General features: G+C 39.2%; 1 protein-coding gene and 1 pseudogene across 4 annotated transcripts in view; one reads left to right on the forward strand and one right to left on the reverse strand.

Annotated features, from left to right (window-relative positions):
• PPEF1 (protein phosphatase with EF-hand domain 1) overlaps positions 1 to 15,899 on the reverse strand; it is a 112,880-nt gene that overhangs the window by 12,104 nt on the left and 84,877 nt on the right. For all 4 annotated transcript variants that reach the window (XM_073902024.1, XM_073902023.1, XM_025857824.2 and 1 more), the window contains 2 exons: positions 11,922 to 12,107; positions 10,378 to 10,520 (listed from right to left, as the gene is read on the reverse strand). In XM_073902024.1, the coding sequence (XP_073758125.1) occupies positions 10,378 to 10,520; positions 11,922 to 12,107 (329 nt within the window). The remainder of the gene's footprint in view (positions 1 to 10,377; positions 10,521 to 11,921; positions 12,108 to 15,899) is intronic.
• Positions 1,561 to 2,007, forward strand: LOC141374325 (large ribosomal subunit protein uL15-like; annotated as a pseudogene).

Consider the following 15,899-nt stretch of genomic DNA (forward strand, 5'->3'; position numbering starts at 1 on the left):
GTATCTGTTCTGACTGTTCTACTGACCAGTCATTCCCCCATCTCTCTCCCTCTCCTTGAGCCTCCCTATTCTCTGAGACACAACAATATTGAAAGTAGACCAACTAATAACCCTACAATGGCCTCTAAGTGTTCCAAGTGAAAGGGAGTCATAGGTCTCTCACTTTATATTTTTTAAGTTTATTTATTTATTTTTAGTAATCTCTACACCCAATGTGGGGCTCAAACTCACAACCCCGAGATCAAGAGTCACATGCTCTTCTGACTGAGGCAGCCAGGTGCCCCTCTCACTTTAAATCAAAAGCTAGAAATGATTACGCTTAGTGAAGAAGGCATGTTGAAAGCCAAGAGAGGCTGAAAACTAAGCCTCTTGTGCCACAAAGTTAGCCAAGTTGTTAATGCAAAGAAAAAAATTTTGAAGGAAATTAAAAGTGCTATTCCAATAAACCCAAATGATAAGAAAGTGAAACAGCCTTATTGCTGATATGGAGAAAGTCTAAGTGGTCTGGTTAGAAGATCAAACCAGCCATAATATTCTCTTAGGCCAAAGCCTACTCCAGAGCAAAGTCCTAACTCTCTTCAATTCTATGAAGGCTGAGAGAGGAGAAGAAGGCAGATGAAAGGTGTGAAACTAGCAAAGGTCGGTTCATGAGGTTTAAGGAAAGAAGCCATCTCCATAATATTAAAGTTGAAGGTGAAGCAGCAAGTGCTGATGTAGAAGCTGGAGCAAGTGATCCAGAAAATCTGGCTAAAATAATTAATGAAGGTGGTTCCACTAAACAACAGATTTTCAATGCAGGTGAAAGAGCCTTCTGTTGGAAGAAGATGCCATCTAGGACTTCCATAGCTAGAGAGGAGAAGTCAACGCCTGGCTTCAAAGCTTCCAAGGACAGGCCAACTCTCTTGTTAGGGGCTAATGCAGCTGGTGACTTTAAGTTGAAGGCAATGTTTTGTGTGTGTGTGTGTGTTTTTTAAGATTTTATTTATTTATTTATTTGAGAGAGAGAGAGAGAGAGAGAGAGAGAGAGCGTGCGCGCGAGAGCACAAGCAGGGGCAGAGGCAGAGGGAAAGGGAGAAGCAGACCCCACTGAGCAGGGAGCCTGACATGGAGCTCGACCCCAGAACCCTGGGATCATGACCTGAGCCAAAGGCAGACACTTAACCGACTGAGCCACCCAGGCACCCTGAAGGCAATGTTTATTTACCATTCTGAAAATCTTAGGGCCTTTAAGAATTATGCTAAAATCCGCTCAGCCTGTGCTCTATAAATGGAACAACAAAGCCTAAATGACAGCACACTTGTTTACAACATGGTTTACTGAATATTTTAAGCCCGTTGCTGAGGCCTACTGCTCAGAAAGAAAGATTCCTTTTAACATGACTGCTCACGGACAATGCACCTGGTCACCTGAGAGCTCTGATGAGATGGACAGTGAGATTCATGGTTTGTGACTGCTGAAACAACTTTCATTCTGCAGCCCATGGACCAAGGAGGAATTTAGATTTTCAAATCTTATTATTTAAGAAATACATTTTATGCTTTTCTGTCTGGGCTGCTGACATGCCATACAGACTGAGGAAGACCCGGAAACTTCGGGGCCACATGAGCCACGGCCACGGCCGCACCAGCAAGCACCGGAAGCACCCAGGAGGCCGGGGTAATGCTGGTGGCATGCATCACCACAGGATCAACTTCGACAAATATCACCCAGGTTACTTTGAAAAAGTTGGTATGAGACATTGCCACTTAAAGAAGAACCAGAGCTTCTGCCCAACTGTCAACCTTGATAAACTGTGGACCTTAGTCAGTGAGCAGACATGGGTAAATGCTGCCAAAAACAAGACGGGGGCTGCTCCTATCATTGATGTGGTGTGATCGGGCTACTACAAAGTTTTGGGAAAGGGAAAACTCCCAAAACAGCCTGTCATCGTGAAGGCCAAATTCTTCAGTAGAAGAGCAGAGGAGAAGATTAAGGGCGTTGGGAGTGCCTGCGTTCTAGTAGCTTGAAGCCACGTTGAGGGGGGGAGGTTCATTAAATGCTAACAAGTGCTTTTCTCTTCTGCAAAAAAAAAAAAAAAGAAAAAGAAAAAGAAACACATTTTATAAGGCTATAGCTGCCATAGATAGTGATTCCCCTGACTGATCTGGGCAAAGTAATTTGAAAACCTTCTGAAAAGGATTCACCATTCTAGATGCCATTAAGAACATTCATGATTCATTGGAAGAGGTCAAATATCAACATTAACAGGAGTTTGGAAGAAGTTGATTCCAAACCTCATGGATGACTTTGAGGGGCTCAAGACTTCAGTGAAGGCAGTCACTGCAGATGTGGTGGAAACAACAAGAGAACTAGAGTTAGAAGTAGAGTCTGAAGATGTGACTGAATCGCTGCCATCTCAGGATAAAATTTTAATGGATGACGAGTTGCTTCTTATGGATGAGCAAAGAAAGTGGTTTCTTGAGATGAATCTACTCCTGGTGAAGATGCTGTGAAGATTATTGAAATGACAACAAAGGATTTAAAATAGTATATACATTTAGCTGATAAAGCAGCAGCAGGGTTTTGAGAGGACTGACTCCAATTCTGAAAGAAGTTACTGTGGGCAAAATGCTGTCAAACAGCATCACATGCTACAGAGAAATTGTTCATGAAAGGAACAGCCAATCAATTTAGCAAATTTCATTGTTGTCTTATTTTAAGGAATTGCCACAGCTGCCCCAGCGTTCACCAACCATCACCCTGATCAGTCAACAGCCATCAAGATTGAGGCAAGACCCTCCACCAGGAAGATTATGACTGGCCGAAAGTTCAGATGATGACTACTATTTTTTTTAACAATAGAGTATTTTAAAATTAAAGTATATACATTGTTTTTTAGAAATGCTATTGCACACTTAATAGACTACAGTATAATGTAAACATAACTTTTATATGCACTAGGAAACTGAAAAATTCTCCTGACTTGTTTTATTGTAAGATTTGCTTTATTATGGTGGTCTGAAACCGAACCTTCAACCAACAACCTTCACACCTCTGAGGTGTGCCTGTAAATGAAATAAAAAACAGAAAAACAATAGAGAAAATCAATGAAGCAAAAAATTGGTTCTTTGAAAAGATCGATAAAATTGACAGAATTTTAGCTAGACTGGCCAAGAAAAAAAGAAGAAAGTACTCAAATTTCTAAAATCAAGAATTAAAGAGGGGTCATCACAACTGACCTCACAGAAATAAAAGATTATAAAGGAATACTATAAGCAACTGTACACCAACAAATTAGATAATCCAGATGAAATGGACAAATTCCTATAAAGATACAAACTACCAAAATTGACTAAGAATAAATAGAAAACCTGAACATACTTAGAACAGATAAAAAGATTGAATAGGTAATCAAAAAACTTCTCATGAAGAAAAGCGCAGGATGAGATGGCTTCCCTGGTGAAGTCTACCAAACATTTAAAGAAGAATTAATATTAATACCAGTCATTCACAAACTCTTCCAAAAAATAGAAGAGGTGGGCATACTACCCATCTTATTATATGAAGCCAGTATTTTATCCTGAAACCAAAACCAAAGATCACAAGAAAACTACACATCACTACAATATCTCTTATAAATATAGATGGAGGGGCATCTGGCTGGCTCAGTCAGTACAGCACATGACTCTTGATTTCAGGGTTGTGAGTTCAAGTCCCATGTTGGGCATAGAGATTACTTGAAAAAACTTTTTTTTTAATTTGAAAAAAAAATGAATATAGGTGGAAAATCCTCAACAAAATACCAGCAAACTGCATCCAGCAATATATAAAAAGGATTATATACCATGAACAAGTGGAATTTATCCCAGGAATGCAAGGTTTGTTTAGTATCTGAAATAAACAAATGTAACACACCATATTAACAAAAAGAAAAGAACAAAAACCACATGATCTTCTCAGTAGATACAGAAAAGGCATTTGACAAACCCTAACACTCTTTCATGATAAAAACACTCAACAAATTCAGCATAGAAGGGAACTTCCTCACTCTGATGAGAGGCATCTACATAAAACACATGGCTGATATACTTAATGGTGAAAGACTGAATGTGTCCCTCTTAAGAACAGGAACAAAACAAGGATATCTGCTCTCACCACTTCTAGTCAACATTAGTCTAGAGGGTCTAGCCAGGACAATTAAACAAGAAAAAGAAGTACAAGGCATCCAGATTGGAAAAGAAGTAAAACTATTTTCACTCAGAAATAATATGATCTTGTATATAAATAATCCCAAGGAACCTACTAAAAACTATTAGAACTAATAAACAAGTTAATCAAGATTGCACAATATACAAAAATCAATTGTATTTTTACACGCTTGAAATGAACAATCCAAAAATGTAAATTAAGAAAGCAATTCTACTTACTATAACACCAAAAAGAATAAAATACTCAGAAATGAATTTAACAAAATAAATTCAAGATTTTTACACTGAGAAACCAAAACTTTGTTCAAGGAAATTAAAGATCTAAATAAATAGAACAATATTCCATGTTCATGGACTCAAAGACCCAACATTGTTAAAATGGCAATAACCAGGGGCGCCTGGGTAGCTCAGTTGGTTAAGCATCTGACTCTTGGTTTCAGCTCAGTCTTGATCTCAGGGTCATGATCTCAGGGTTGAGAGACTGAGCCCCATGTTTGGCTCTGTGCTTAGTGGGGAGTCTGTTTTAAGATTCTCTCTCTCCGTCTCCCCCTCCCCCAAATAAATAAATAAATAAAGTCTTTTAAAAATAAAAATAAAATGGCAATGGCCACCAAATATATCTATAGATTCAAAATAATCCTTATCAAAATCCCAGCTGGCATTTTTGTAGAAGTTGACAAGCTGATTGTAAAATTCATATGGAAATGCCAGGATGCCAGAATAACTGAAACAATCTTAAAAAACAAGAACAAAGTTCAACTCACATTTCCCAGTTTCAAAACTTACTACAAAGCTGTAGTAATCAGGACAGTGTGTCACTTGCATTAGGATAGACATGCAAATCAATGAAATACAATTTAAAGTCCAGAAATAAACCCATACCTTTATGGTCAATTGACTTTTGACAAATGTGCCAAGACAATTAATTAAAATGGGAGAAGAATAATCTTTCCAAATGATGGCCCTGGGACAACTGGATAGCCACATGTAAAAGAATAAAGTTAGAGCCCTACCTCACACCATACACAAAAATTAACTCAAAATAGATCAGATACCCAAATGTAAGAGCTTAATCTATAAAATTCTTAGAAGACAATATAGGAATAAATCCTTATAACTTTTGGTTAGGCAATGGCTTCTTAGATACAACACCAAAAGCACAAGCAAAAAAGAGAGAGAGAGATTGGATTTCATCAAAATTAAAAATTTTTGTGCTGCAAATAATACCATCAAGAAAGGGAAAAGATATCCCACAGAATGAGAGAGACTATCTGCAAATCATTTATCTAATAAGTGATGTGTATATAGGATAAAAAATTCTTACAATACCCTAATAAAAAGAGTAAGAACTCAATTAAAAATTGAAAAAGGAGGGGCAACTTGGTGGCTCAGTTGGTTGAGGGTCTGCCTTTGGCTTGGGTCATCATCCCAGGGTCCTGGGATCGAGGCCCACATCAGGCTCCCTGCTGGGAGGGGTGTCTACTTCTCCCTCTCCTTCTGCCCCTCCCCCTGCTTGTTCTCTCTCTCAAATAAATGAATAAAATCTTTTTAAAAAAATTGAAAAATGATCTGATATAGACATTTCTCCAAAGAAGATAAGCAAATGTTCAATAAGCACATACAAAGGTCCTCAATATCACTGGTCATTAGAAAAATGCAAATCAAAACCACAGTGAGATTCTATCTCACATGCACTAAGATGGCTACAATAAAAAAGATCATAATAAGGGTTGGCAAGGATGTGGGAAAACTGGAATCCTCATACACTGCTGGTGGGAATGTAAAATCATGCAGACCCTTGGGAAAAAAAGCTAACAAGTTATTCAAAATGTTAAAAATAGAGTTACCACATAATTCAACAATTCCACTTTCAGGTATATACCCAAGAGAAATGAAAACATATGTATGTAGAAAATCTGTCCACCAATGTTCAAAACATTATCATTCATAATAGCCAAAAAGTGGAAAAAACCTGAATTTCCATCGATGGTCTGATGAATGGTCAAAGAAAATGTGAACTATTCAAGCCAAAGCAATCTTGAAAAATAAAAATAAAACTGGAGTTATCAACAATTCCAGACTTGTTATATTACAAAGCTGTAGTAATCAAAACAATATGTTACTGGCACAAAAATAGACACATAGATCAATAGAACAGAATAGAAAACCCAGAAATAAACTCACAATTATATGGTCAATTAATGTTCAACAAAGCAGGAAAGAATATGCAATGAGGAAAAGACAGTCTCTTCAACAAATGTTGGGAAAACTGGACAGCTACATGCAAGGAATGAAACCACTTTCTTATACCATGCACAAAAATAAACTCAAAATGGAATAAAGACCTAAATGTGAGACTTGAAACCATAAATATCCTAGAAGAGAGCACAGGCAGTAACCTCTCTGGCACTGATAGCAACTTTTTCTAGATAGGTCCTCTGAGGCAAGGGGCACAAAAGCAAAAATAAACAATTGGGACTACATCAAAATAAAAAGCTTCTGCACAGCAAAGGGAACAATCAACAAAATTAAAAGGCAACCTGTGGAATGGGAGAAGATATTTGCAAATGACATATCCGACAAAGAGTTAGTATCCAAAATATATAAAGAATGTATCAAACTCAACATCCAAAAAACAAATAATCCAATTTAAAAATGGGCAGAAGACAAGAACAGACATTTCTCCAAAGAAGACATACAGATGGCCAACAGATACATGAAAGGATGCTCATCATCACTTACCATCAGGGAAATGCAAATCAAAACCACAATGAGATATCACCTCACACCTGTCAGAATGGCTAAAATTAACAACACAGGAAGCAACAGGTGTTGGCGAGGATGTGGAGAAACAGGAACCCTCTTGCACTGTTGGTGGGAATACAAACTGGTGCAGCCACTGTGGAAAACAGTATGGAGGGTCTTCAAAAAGTTAAAAATAGAAATACCTTTAATCCAGCAATCACACTACCAGGTATTTACCCAAAGAATACAAGAATCAAAGGGATACATGCACCCCTACGTTTATAGCAGCATTATTTACAGTAGCCAAGATGACGGAAGCAACACAGGTGTCCATCAGACGATGAATAGATAAAGAATAGTGGTATATCTACACAATGGAATATTACTCAGCCATAAAAAATAACGAAATCTTGCCATTTGCAACAGCATGGATGGAGCTAGAGATACTATGCTAAGTGAAGTAAGTCAGAGAAAGACAAATACCATATGATTTCACTCATATGTGAAATTTAAGGAACAAAACAAATGAGCAAAGGAAGAGTGAGAAAGAGAGAGGCAAACCAAGAAAGAGACCCTTAACTATAGAGAACAAAGTGATGGTTACCAGAGGGAAGGTAGGTGGGGGGATGGATGAAATAGGTGATGGGGATTAAGGTGTGCACTTGTGATGAGCACAGGATGATGTATGGAATTGTTAAATCACTATATTGTACACCTAAAGCTAGTGTAATACTACGTGTTCACCGTACTGGAATTAAAAACTTAAAAAAAATTTTTTAATTTAAAAAAAAAAGGAAAATGTGGTCTATTCATATAATGGAATATTATTCAGCCATAAAAAGGAATGACACATTCATACATGTTACAACGTGAATGAACCTCAAAAACATTGTGCTAAGTGAAAGAAGCCAGTCACAGAAGACCACATATTGTGTGATCCCATTTACATGAAATGTCCAGAATAGGTATATTTATAGAAACAGAAAGCAGATTACTGGTTGCCTAGAGTTGTGATAGAGGGAAGTGACTGGTGACTGCTAATGGGTTCAAGCTGTCTTTTTAGGATGGCAAAAATGTTTTCAAACTGGTTATGGCAATGGTTGCACAACTCTGTAAATATACTATCAGTGAATTGTATATTTTAAATTGGTCAACTTTATGGTATGTGAATTATGTCTCAACAAAACTGTTAAAATAAATTAATTTGAGATTAACTTACTAATATAATACAATATAATATAAACTTGCTGTGGAGACATTTTTCTAACAAAGATGAAAATCCAAAAGATATAATGAAATTATATATATAAATGTGATTTCATAGAACTAAAGCAAAATGAAGACACCAACAAAACATATGCAATGTAACTGTAAAAATCCTCTGTCCCTCATCTGCAAAGAACTCCTAAAGATTGATCAGAAAATTACAAACAACCCAATATAAAATGGGGGAATAATATAAATAGGAAATTCCAAGAAGAGAAAAATGCAATGTCCAAAAACATAAGATGGGCAAACTCAGCTATCTAAAAAGTGCTAATTAAAACAATGAGATTTACTGTTTTGATCCATCAGCTTGGCAAAAATTAAGAAGTGTGATAATATCTAAGACTAATGAGGATGTGGAAAAATTGGTATGTTGTTTTTCAGATTGTTAATTGTTAAAACTCTTTTGGAGTATCTAGCAAAATTTTAAACCATAAACCCATAAATTCCACATTTTGAATTTTATGTAAAAAAAAGCACTAAATCTTATGGCTGTATGTATGCATGTGTGTATGTACGTATGTGTGTATGTATGCATGCGTGTGTATGCACGTGTATGTATGCATGCGTGCATATGTGTATGTGTGCATGTGTGTACATATCCATGTGTACGTATGCATGAGTGCATGCGTGTATGTACGTATGTGTGCATGTATCCATGTGTGTATGTAGGCATGCGTGTATGTACATGTGTGTGCATGTGTGTATGTATGCATGTGTACGTATGTATGCATGCGTGCGTGCATGTGCGTGTGTACGTGTGTATGTATGCATGTGTGTGTATGCATGTGTGCATGCATGTACATATGCGTATGTGTGCATGCACGTGCGTGTACGTGTATGTATGCATGTGTGTATGTATGCACGCGTGCATGCATGTGTGTACATATGTGTGTATGCATGCGTGCGTGTGTATGCATGCATGCATGTATGTATACACACATACACAGAAGTGTTTGTCATATATAGCTTTGCTTTTAAGTGCAAAACCCTGGAACCAATCTGGATGGCCATCAGTTGAATAAGATTTAGTCACTCCATAATTGTTATGGCACATCGACTAGAAAGATTGAGTTAGGTCTATGTGTATTAACTTGGAGTAATGTTCATGATATCATCTTTAGAGAAAAGGTCAGTTGTAGCATAGAGTGTGCTGTGTATGTTGCTGACTGCCTTTCTCCTCCCTCGGGATCTGCATTTGATGAGGGAAAGGACTTTTGTCTGTTTTGTTCATTGCCATATCGTCTGTGCCTAGAACAGTGTGTGATACATAGTAGGTGCTCAAAAATTTTTAAATTTGATGAATATAATGGTTTGTCTATTTTTGTAGGAGCAAGAAGAGGGAAGAAATGTGCACTCTAGGCTATCAATTTCAGTTGCCTCTGGGGAAAAGGATTATTAAGAAGGAGAGGGAGGGGCGCCTGGGTGGCTCAGTTGGTTAAGCGACTGCCTTCAGCTCGGGTCATGGTCCCAGAGTCCTGGGATTGAGCCCCGCATGGGGCTCCTTGTTCTGCAGGAGGCCTGCTTCTCCCTCTCCCACTCCCCCTGCTTGTGTTCCCTCTCTCGCTGTCTCTCTCTCTCTCTGTGTCAATTAAATAAATAAATAAATAAATAAATAAATAAATAAAAGAAGGAGAGGGAGAGAAGATCATTAGCATTTTCTGTATACATCTTTGTTTGGTCTCACTTGTTAACAACAAACATACTCATTTTATAATGAAAACTTCTTAAAAAGATCACGTTGAATGGAGAAAAGGAAGATAAGCTATGGATGCCAACACATGGAGAGACACTCAACTCTTGCCATTATACACTTCTGGGTAGAGAAGAGACCAAGGGGCAAGAGCACACAGGGCTGCTTGGGGGACAGGGAGGGCTGTCGGATGTGGAACTGGGTGGATGTGCGGACCATCTTTTCTTTACATTCAATTAGAGGCTGCTCGTGGACACTGATTGCTTTATCCATTTAAAGAGACATATGAATTGAAAATTGCTCCTCTTGGTTTCAAATATGAATGTATTCACCACTTGGTGTCTGGAACTAATTCTATTGTGTTTACACCAATGAGTAACCCGTAAGTAGTTGTCTTCACTCTCGTGGCCGCTCTTAGTCACTCTGGACTGTTTCTACTTGGTCACCAGTACCAGTGTTCAGAATTCTCCTTAGAGCATACACACCTTTGGTAAAGAGGCCTCGAGCACGTTGTCCTAGTTACTTGGTACTGGAAAAATCGAGGGGTCATATCACAACACAGTTTGATGTAAGCTCCTCGATTGCTGCCTTCTTCATAATAATTAGAAGCAGAAAATACAGTAACAACCTGATTAAAGAAAAAGAAGGCCAGGTTCATGTAGAGTTAGTTCTCAAAAGGTCCTTCAATAAAAGCAGAAATAGCTCAATTCCTAAAAAAGCAAAAATCAAACAAAGTTCCAAATCCATCCAAATTATCCAAGTCTGACAGGATTTTCTGTGATTCCACTGGAGAGCAACAAGGCTTTGAAATCAGTGTCCCTGGGACTACTAACTTTCAGCCACTCATCCCCACAGTGCATAGCCTTGTAATCCTGTGTACAATTTCAGTTCCGTGTCTTAGAATTCTACTTAACGCTTGGTTTTGCAAATTCTAATTTTCCAAGTGGGTAAAGGCTTTGTTTTTTTTCCTTGTGATATTTGAGCGTTCAAAATAAAACTCCTCTACTCTCAGTCTTTTTCTTTTGCTTAAAGCTGACTGATGTAGAGGGCTTGGGGCCCTCTACAAAACCAGTCCTTTAAGGGCAGAGAAAATAGTGGCCAGAATACAGAGTGGCCAGGACCACTCTGCTGGGAAGGAACCAGCCTTGGGGCCATGGTGGGGGATGGCAGGGTAACCCTTGTCCTTGACAGGCAACCTGGCTCAGGCCCAGTTCTTCCCTCATCAGCCTGCTACTTCAGACAAGCTATTTTCTGTTTTCTCAGTACAAAGAAACCTTAAATAATCCTTGCCTTCACTATCTCACAACGTTAGCAGGAGCCAAAAGTGAACTAATGGAGTTAAGAAAAGCGAAAGTCTTGAAATAGAAAGAGATGCCACACGATTTGGTATTCCGTTTTATTTACTGTTATTCTCTGGTAGAAAAGGGACATCCCAAGACAGCTTGGAACAAGAAACCCGTTCCTCAGCCCTCTTCCGGCCTTACCAGACACCCATGAAGGAACACAACACACTCCATTCTAGTGGCCACAGCCAAACTGACCACAGCAGGTGACTTGCTAGAGCTCACCTACTCAGTGATTAGAAGGGAGGTGGGTTCTGTGGCTCTGTCCTGCACAGGGCAAGTACAAAAGGTGAAGGAGAGTGACCTGGATCCGTTGCTGCCTTTGATGTGCTCTGTGAGGGTAAGTACATTCTTAACAGTGCTGTACCGGAGAGTTGCATTTCGATTAGTGAAGAGGGAAGCCTGTCTGTGGGTGTACTTAGAGCTACATGTCAGAATTTCTATCTCTGGGATTCAGGAAGATCAGGGAAATAAGCCAAATATCTCTTAGGGTGAGGCACAGTGGGGCCCCTTCAAACAACCTGTGTGAACCCTGTAGTCTCCTGTTTCTGTCTACCAAAGCATGGCCTCCTGTTTTGGTCCTGGGGAAGACACCTTCCCATGGGCCTCTAGGTAAGATGCATCCTGTGAAGAAAGACTGTTTAGGGCAAGGATGTGTCATGATGTCACCAACAATGTTAGCTTACCTTCCCATCGTGGCAGATTTCATACCCTTCGGGCTTACATTCATGAGACCTAATGAGCATCTTCAACTGGTATTTATTAAGAACCTTGGAGGTAATATCTGGTCCAAAATAGCAGCCCCCTCCTCGACTTGTGTTTGGGTAACAGCCTCTTTTGCCTCTGGGATCACTCCACAGAATATCGATAACCTTTAAACAACAAACCAGATTAGGCCACTAGTTATAAGCGAGAGTCTATCTTTCTAGATTCCAACTTATTTGCCAGAAATACCAACCCAAGTTATCCCAGAGTCTGTTTCTCATTCCTCCTTCAAATTTGTTTTAGACTCATCTCCTCCATGAATCTTTTCCACACTAATTGTAATGCCCGTAGCCACTGTGGTCCCTTTCTGCTCATCCCCAATAACCAGTGCAGCCATACTTCATAATCATGAAGAATCAGCCCTTGCTTTTGTTTGTCTGTCTTTAAAAAATCTCATCATGATTGTTTCACAATTGCTGAATTTACCAAGGTCTTTTCTCTCTCTCTTTTTAAAAATTTTTATTTATTTCTTTGAGTGAGAGGGAGAGAGCACAAGCACAAGGAGGCAGGGAGGGAGCAGCAGAGGGAGAGGGAGAAGCAGGCTCCCCGCTGAGCAGGGAGCCTGATGCGGGGGCTCGAGCCCAGGACCCTGGGATCATGACCTGAGCCGAAGGCAGACGCTTAACCATCTGAGCCACCCAGGTGCCCCTCAAGGTCTTTTCTCTTAAAAGAACTTCATCGTCATGTTCCAAGAAGAAAGCAGCTCCCTACAATGAACGCATATTAGAGGTTCTTAATATGTTCAAAGTGATAAGGTAGGTCTCCCAGCTGTGGCTTTGGCCCTGGTTTTTCTCCTGTAGAGCAGATAGCATGAGAAAGACTTTTTCCCACCACAAATGTAGACAAGTGTTCATCCAAAAATACTTCCTAAGTCATCTCCTCCCCTTTTTGTCCTATTGATAAGAACATTCTCAGTTCCAATGACTGGTTCCCACAATGTGTCCTCCTAAATCCACAAGTATTTCATTAGCATAACATTTCCTTTTGGGGCTGAAAGAGGAAAATGCAGCCTACATGATGTCCAAGACTGAAGATCCAAGTTTCTAAGAATATTTTTCATTGTTCTGATCTACATATAAGGTTTCTTTATCTAAGCTCCTATAGGAGTTTAAGCAGTAGTGAGAAAAACTAGCTTTGTCACTAAAGCTGTACAGCCTCGAGAAAACTCTCTGGTCTCTGTTTCCAGATCTTTAAAATCAGGGGTTTGGGCTGGGTTACTTGTAAAGTATCTCAAAGTTCTAACAGACTATGAGTCTAAGAGTCTGTCTTTTCCACCTTTCTGTTCTGCAGGCTTGAAGGAGCACACATTTTAAGTTCTGCAGTTACTCAAGCGAGTCCAAGTCAGGTCTTAACAAGAGAACCAGAAATGGTTGTCCCAGTAAACTGGACTGTACACCGATTTATAGGTTTGGTTTTGAAGGGGAGCTAGAAATAAGTGAGGAAGAAGACAGTGAGGTGAAGAGAAGAAGAGAACTGGTAGGAGAACTCTGGAATGCTAAGCACTTGGTCAGAGCCTGTAGCAACCCTCCATCAGGCGCGAACCAGACACTTAGGGAATTTTTGATGATTGACTGCAGTGAGAGTTAAAACCACCCAAAGAAGATTCAGACCAGGATTCTCCTTTTTCCCCTACCTCACTCGCACGTTGGCACAATCCTACCCCACAAATAAATACAATGGAGCCCATTTGCCTTGCTGGTGTTTATGACAAAACAAACACTTGCCTTGTCATATCTGGCTCTTACACCATGAATTCATGTTTGGGGGTCCTGATTTGACCTTTAGTGTAATGAAGGCAGAAGCACAGAACACAAGGAATTGTGTTTTATAAGGAGGGGATTAAGTTTTAAATTCTCACATGAAATGCAAGTCATTTATAGCCAAAATTACCCCCGGAACACCTCTTAAATTACCCTCAATGCACACTATACATGATTTGTGTATACATTCCTATACATTAATATGGATGTGTGAATATTTTATATATGTGATAATGTATCATGGGATAAATAACCTTCGTGAAAATAAAATTTTACATACTTTTCTCCTTTTTGTCGCATACATGTAGTTGAAATTTACACAGATTCAATGTATACAATGGACTCTGTTGAACTAGAAAAAGCACTGACCAAGGAGTTATTTCCTCAGGCGTCACCTGTGTCACCTTGGGCAAATCATTTAACCTATTTGAGCTTTAGTTGGCTCATCAATGAAATGAGAAAGATAAATCTAACATTCATTTTTCTTTGACTCAAAGTCAAAGGGGGTATTAGTTTAATAGAAATGAATGTCTTCAGAATTACCCATTCCATGAGTTTGCATCTCTTTTTTCTGTCTAGAACTCATTCACTTGACTTGGTTTACCCAGACTGTGGCTATAATACAGATTTGATCCTGAGGCCCTTTGCTGGTGAAACAAATTCCTCAGCAGAGACAGTCTCTTTCCTTCCAACATCCTCTCCTCTGAAATGCAAGGGCCTTGTGAGTGGTAAGTGCATGAAAGAATAGTTATTTACAACATTCCTTCCTGAAAATTTTCATACCAAAAATTGGAGAAGTTTTACTGAATCACAGTTTTTATAGGACCTGGTCAACAAAAATCTATTTGTGTCTCAGCCTTTAAACCTCCTAAATCCAGAATAAATCCAGCAAGAAGTGCCCTGTGCTTGTCTGCAGCTCTAAATAATCCAGTTCCCAAAAGTATGCTTTGAGAGAGAGTTAATAGCTCTGAAAGGTGTATCTAAATGCTTCTCTTCTAAGACACTAATACTATAGATTCACTATTCTTTTGTATTTTCCCTTGGTGATGTGTCCCCCTTCCAGCTTTTGAACATGTCGTTTAAAAAGCTGTGCTCAACCCAAACCTTCCAGCAATACCTAAACTGCTTTAGATGCCTACTCCTTGTTTACCCACTGTCTCACTGGATGAGGAGACACTAGAGCAGTTCATTTCCTTCTTGAGACCTCCTATCACTTTGAAGTCATCTTTCCCTTCGGAAAAGGAACATGGGCATTAAAGGCAGACCTGGAATCACAACCTGCTCTGTCGCGCAGTGACTAGCCAAGGGACCACGACCAAGCCGTTTCACTTTTGGGAGCCTACACAATGAGGCCCACTACCCTATTTAAAATTACAACTCTGTCCTCTACCTCCAGTTCTCCTGATACTCCTAATCTTGTTCTAGTTTTATTTTTTTTCCCATAGAACCTCTCACTTAGCATATTATGTAATTTACTTGCTTTTTGTTATATTATTATTTAACTCCTCCCCCTAGAATGTAAGCTTCATGAGGTAATAGATCTTTGGTCACTGACATTCTCAAAAGCCTAGAACAGTGACTGACACATAGCAGATGTTCAATAAATACTTATTAAATGAACGAATTAAGAGAAGGGAGTCACTCAGGAAATAAATAATTAAAATTATTGTTTAAACCTCTCTGATCTTCTTGTTGCAAGTCTGTCCTAAAGGAAGGGTATCACGCTTGTCTCTCTACGGTGACATAGCTGTGAGTACATATATCCCCCACATCTCTGTGAACATAAGATAAAACTTAAATTATAGCACTCTGCCAAGAATTTTGCACTTCTGTGTAGGGGACAAATAAAGAGCCTATGACCTTTATTATAACATAGCTCATAGCTATTGAGAAATAAAGTATGAAATCTGGTTTTATCTGGAAATTTCAACTCTAGCTAACTAAAGTATGCATACCCACTTTGTACCAGCAACTGAGAGAAGAAAACTAAGGGTACAACTGAAATTATTAAAATATTGGGAATGAGGGGCGCCTGGGTGGCTCAGTCATTAAGCGTCTGCCTTCAGCTCAGGTCGTGATTCCGGGGTCCTGGGATTGAGGCCCACATCGGGCTCCCTGCTCTGCGGGAAGCCTGCTTCT

This window comes from Callorhinus ursinus, unplaced genomic scaffold, assembly GCF_003265705.2.
Source record: "Callorhinus ursinus isolate GAN/ISIS: 27379988/994484 unplaced genomic scaffold, GSC_fseal_2.0 scaffold16, whole genome shotgun sequence".
NCBI classification, from domain to species: domain Eukaryota; kingdom Metazoa; phylum Chordata; class Mammalia; order Carnivora; family Otariidae; genus Callorhinus; species Callorhinus ursinus.